Raw genomic sequence first — 5,538 nt, 5'->3', positions numbered from 1 at the left:
TTCTGGTATATATCTGCTGTTTGCATTATTGTTCAATGAAAATAACATAATTATTCTTTTATTGTAAAAGTATTACAGATAATTCGTGACACAGATCCAGTTGGGCTTGCTATTAATAGCTGCTATGATGACTGTGAGCCGATGCTCCCCCTCCATGTTGTCACACATGCTAACAGTGGACAAGATAGGCGGGGCTCAGTTGCTTGTCACTGCTGATTTGTTCCAGAAGCGTGATCCATATGAGCTCGTCTGCATATTTAAACAGAGTCGTGTCAGGGGAGATGTTACAGCTGCTCTCTGTTCCACGTTTGTTGGGATGTATAAAAAAAGGGGTTCAGAAACATGCACAGTTTGATACATCTGAATTTATTTGTGTGGCGCACTTTTCTAAATCTGTCCATTCGCCAACTTTTAGTGTGAAAGCTGTGCACTCCTTTCTCCATGAGGCCCCAGAAGAGCAGAGGTTAAGGGAGGAGTGGGACGATGGAGCAGGTTGGTAGCATGGGGCTTGGTTATGGAGGGCTTTGTGGGTTAGAAGGCAGACTTTGAAATGGATGTGCAGACAGGGAGCCGTTGAAGGTTCTGGAGAACACGTGATTCAACGCTCAGGCAGGGAGTTGTTGCAGGTCCTCTGGCCCAGATCATCAGGCAGCTTCAGTTGTGGTTGATCGGCACATCTGTGTCCCATGAACTGCAAGATGGTGAATAGTGGAATCAGAAGCAACTGAAATCCTCCCAAAAGCAATTTTTGCACGTTGTTGTTCAATCCTCTCAAACGGAAACCATCTAGACATGACTCATACTGAATCTGACAGTTATGAAATTGTGAAATTGACAGTTGTGAAATTTTCAAGGAATGCACATGAAAGCTCTGCTGCCCAATCTAACCAGTGATTCCAATCCATCAGCATGGGTTTGAGTCAAGTCACCATCTCTGAGGGGACCTGCAGGGTCAGCTGTAGAGCTGGAGAAAGAGGTGGGAAAAGGGAACATCAGCAAGCTTTGCACTAAACACACTTAAAACAAATCATTGTTGGCAGCAGAGGAGCATTAGCTGATAGGACCCTCTTCTGTGGAAGAAAAGCAGCTCCACTCAAGTTGCCGTGAAAGGACAGGGCTGGCAGCAGCAACATACACATTTTGGAGGCAAAGCAGTGTCTAAATGGCATTAATGAGCTACTGAATTTAAAAAAAAAAAGTTTAGCAGGTCCTCTGGACGAGTTCTTTGTTAAAAAAAAAAAGCTGTTGAATTGTTTTAGTTCATTACTGTAACTCTGCCAAAATGGTCTAGGTTCAGATCCAGGGTCTTCATTTTCACCTGGGGGTTGGCTAGAGTTCTGCTTGGGTTTCTTGTCTGCTTTCAAGAAAGCCCAGTGAGGATAAACAAGTTGCTCTGGGGCCTGTCTTGTGATTTTGCCTTCTTCTTAGCTCATGGATTTGTGGAGCCAGGGAGAAGGATAAAGGAGAAATCAACAGGCCCTGGAGCAATTATTTATAATTTATCATATTAATAAATTTTAGGAAGAAAATCTACCATAAATTTAACAGAAGTTCAAATAATATATTTTTCCGATTCAGGGACTATGAAATCACTAGACTGATCATTAGCATTTGCCCTTTTCCCTCCGGATCATCAGGTGCTGCTGTCAAACTTTTTTTTTTACATTTTTTTTTTTACTTGCGGTCAGGATTTCACTTCTGCGTACACAACACTAGTCTACCAATACCCCAAGATGCACTAAGTAATTTTTCCCTCACACCCTCCTTTCACTACACCCAGGCACCACAAATGCGCACTTGCAGCACTCAGTGCAATGTCGCTCTGAACATGCATTCAGACTAAATAAATAAATAAATAAATAAATAAATAAATAAATAAATAAATAAATAAATAAATAAATAAAAATTTAAATGCACTGCTGGAGCAGCTTCTTTTCTGCACAACAGATGACAGCTAACAGTTCATATCACAGATAAATGTTAAGCAATAGTACTCACTGCAACTTAAATGTGTGTTGATGACTTACAAATATATTCGCTATCACGTGTTGAACAGTTTGCTTAAAAATATACAAGTGCAGTTAGTTTTACTGCTTTTCTTAAAACAGTCATTGTCTTTGGTAAATGATAACAGACCTCCAATAAACGTCTAACAGTTAGCACATGCATGCAAGGATTATGTGATTCATGTACTGTAACTCATTCCCCCCCCCCCCCCACCAGTGACATCATTTATAATTTTCTTTCAGTTTTTAACACTTTCAACACAATAAAAGAAAAATCTGTTGAAAAAAAAACATTGCACTGTTATTTTGCTTTCCAGAACAAAATAGTTGGAATTCAATAAAATAGTCTCCTATCAAAGAACCTCCTACTGAGTTCACAAAGAGACAGCAACAATTACATTTGAAAAACATCCCAATTTGAAAACAGGTTTTAAAAATTATCTTGTTTTTTTAAAATAAAAAATTAATAAACTGTAGCTAGTGTCTGATTCATAATTGACAAATGGGCCAGTGGCTCTGAAGATGTAATTAGTTAAACCTATGAGGTCAGCAGCTGGATAGACTAATTATTATAGAAATATTAATTACCGTATTTATTCATGTATAATACGATCTCATGTATAATATACGACCCTCACCTTTTTTGAGCTTAAAAAGCATAAAAATTTCAATCCTCAAACTACCTCCAATTTCATACAGACTTCAAGATTTTTCAGCCTTTGCAGTCTTTATATCAGTAAAATGATCATTGGACTGTTCATTTTATTTTAACAACATATGTACTAAAAGGTATTTTGACAACAAATATATATCAGCTGTAGCAGCATCATATGAATTCTGGCATTTTACACATAGTCCACCAGGAGGCGCCAACACAAAAGTCAGAGACTTCACATGAGATTTGGACCATCTTGTGGGGGAAAAGCAGATTACTTCCTACTCGCGAGCGCCCCCTCTGGTGGGGAAACTTTTTTCAGGGATACAAACTTTTTCAGAACACTGGTAGACGGCAGCCATTACAGATGAACATGTGTTTGTTGTTGTTCGAGGAGCGGCCCGGTCACACACTAATGTCATTAGTTTGTTATAATTACTAAGGTGCAGGAATACTCCCCCCTTTTTTCACATCATGTCACCTGCTTGGATCTGTTATTATCTCGCTCTGAAGCACAGAGGAGTGTCAGAGGTAAGGTTGTTTCAACTGATTTTTACGTCATGGTCTCATTTAAGGACTCAGGCATTTTGAGAATGAAGCCGATATTTCAGTTAAAATACATAAATAAAAATATTTATCCAAGTATAGTACAACCCCCCAACTTTGTGGATGATTTTATGGATTTAAGTTTACGTATTATACTTGAATAAATACGGTAAGTCTGAAAGAGTTTGTGAAATGAGTAAATATGACATGTTCATTTGTAAAGCTGCCTCAAACTTGACTACAGATAAATTCTGCTGGTGCATAGCGCTAGACAAAATGTTATTCAGCCCGATAGTGTCTGTTATTCATTTGTCCTGGTTTTCTGCATTCCCTGGGATTGTTTATAATTTCAGTTCAAGAGGATTTGTTTTATGATGTCTATTGAAGTGCTGCTGATTTGGCCTATGCCTTTATAACAAAAAATAAAATAAATAAAATAATAATAATGAATTGACTCATAACCAGAAACAAGTGAGTCAGGCAAAACCACATAGTACACCACACATGCTGTTAATTTATTTTCTGAACCGATTCAGTCAAGACTGTTCAAATTAAACTGGGAATCAGTGTTTGATTACAGCCTTCACCTGCTCCTATACATAAAATACATAAACATGTAAAAAAAACTATAACAATATCACATAAGTGCTTTTTAATTGGCTTGGACAATAAGAAAAAGAGTCACTCTTATATTGCAATAAACTAGAGAAATAATCAGTCCCTTTCAATCCAAAGAAACATGTATACTGTAATAACAGGTAGGTTGGTATTACCAGCATAACTCAGCACCTAAATAAAATGTTTGTGGTAATGCTTATGTGTCTACACGTAATTTTATTTGTATTTACAGTGGCCACATATTGTAAGTGGAAACATACTTTTAAGGAAATACGTACTTGAATGAACGGCACACCATGTAACGTTAAATAGAAATATACATACACTTTTACAAAAGCCAGGTTTTTCAAAAGTGCTGCAAACAGTGTAGAAAACAGGCAGAGATAGAGGATCACACTACAGTCTTGGACTGTAAAAGTATGTTTACACAGTTGATGGAGGTATTTGGTTAATCTTCCCCAGACCAAGAAACCATTAGAATAGGGTGTCTAATTTGATGGAACCATATCTTTTATAATGGGTTCTTTGTTCAAATAGGTGGCCCAGTAGACAAGGTTGAAAGAGCCAAAGAGAACCGGAAACATAATCCGTGACATCCTGTCAATTTTGCTCACACTGTTGAATGTCTTTTTGCTTTCCGGGGCTTTGCCATCTGCTTTTGGCTTGCTGGGATCCACAGCGCTGCCTTTGGCAATGGTGGAAAGTGTGCTGGAGTCCTTGCTGATATTAGGAGCGTAGTTGGCCACGGCCACAGCGTAGGCATTGTTCTTCTTCACCACAGACGCCTTTTCTTTCTTCTGTTAACAAGCCAAAACCACCAGTTAATGTCAAAACAGTCTGAATTTGAAATAAATGCAGATGAAATTACACATTCAAAAATGCCAAAATGAAGGTCAGTTAGGGCTACATTAGTCAACAATTTATTAGTGTGCATTCACCCATTCACACACTGACAGGGTTAAGCTACAGTGTAGCCACAGCGGCCGTGGGGCACATTGACAGAGGTGAGGTTGCCATGCACCAGCACCACCAGCAGGCAAGGCGGGTGAAGTGTCGCCCAAGGACACGACTGAGATGGATGGAACGGGGGATCGAACTGGCAACCCACTGGTTACAGGATGACTCCCCTAACCACTCTATTTTTTTACATTTACCAGACACATTAGGCGCATTTGCACAAGGTGTTAGTATCAGTTTTACAGTAGTAGAATTGGACAGGAAATCAGCAGTATAGATCATCACTAGTTTCTACAAGAACCAGAGCCTGTCCCTTTTGCTCCTTGACCAAAAGTGCCCTTTTCAAATGGTTTTTATGGGGTGCCGTTTGTAAAGTTACACAGTCAAAACTTACCACCAATATTTTTGTTTCATTTGGCCTTTTATAAGGAAAAAAATAACAGATTTATTTTTCAAAGTCAGTTTTTCACCATGTGATTCATACAGTCCCCTTGGATTGGCGGACTGGGGTGGTGGTCCCCCTGTTTAAAAAGGGGGACCGGAGGGTGTGCTCCAATTACAGGGGGGTCACACTCTTAAGCCTCCCTGGTAAGGTCTATTCAGTGGTCCTGGAGAGGAGGGTCCGTCGGATAGTCGAACCTCGGATTCAGGAAGAGCAGTGTGGTTTTCGTCCTGGAACACTGGACCAGCTCTACACCCTCAGCAGGGTCCTGGAGGGTGCATGGGAGTTCGCCCAACCGGTCTACATGTATTTTG

At 39.6% G+C, this 5,538-nt stretch overlaps 1 protein-coding gene across 1 annotated transcript in view; it reads right to left on the bottom strand.

Moving 5' to 3' along the window:
- Window positions 1-3,698: 3,698 nt before the first annotated feature.
- Window positions 3,699-5,538, bottom strand: part of gabra2b (gamma-aminobutyric acid type A receptor subunit alpha2b) — a gene marked incomplete in the record, with an annotated part of 66,658 nt that continues 64,818 nt past the window's right edge. Inside the window, 1 exon segment of the mRNA XM_014010404.1 lies at window positions 3,699-4,622. Within this exon segment, the coding sequence (XP_013865858.1) occupies window positions 4,314-4,622 (309 nt within the window).

Source organism: Austrofundulus limnaeus, unplaced genomic scaffold, assembly GCF_001266775.1.
Source record: "Austrofundulus limnaeus strain Quisiro unplaced genomic scaffold, Austrofundulus_limnaeus-1.0 Scaffold68, whole genome shotgun sequence".
In the NCBI taxonomy this organism is placed as follows: domain Eukaryota; kingdom Metazoa; phylum Chordata; class Actinopteri; order Cyprinodontiformes; family Rivulidae; genus Austrofundulus; species Austrofundulus limnaeus.
The sequence above is the reverse complement of the archived record's forward strand: the minus strand, read 5'-3'. Positions and strand labels throughout refer to the sequence as shown.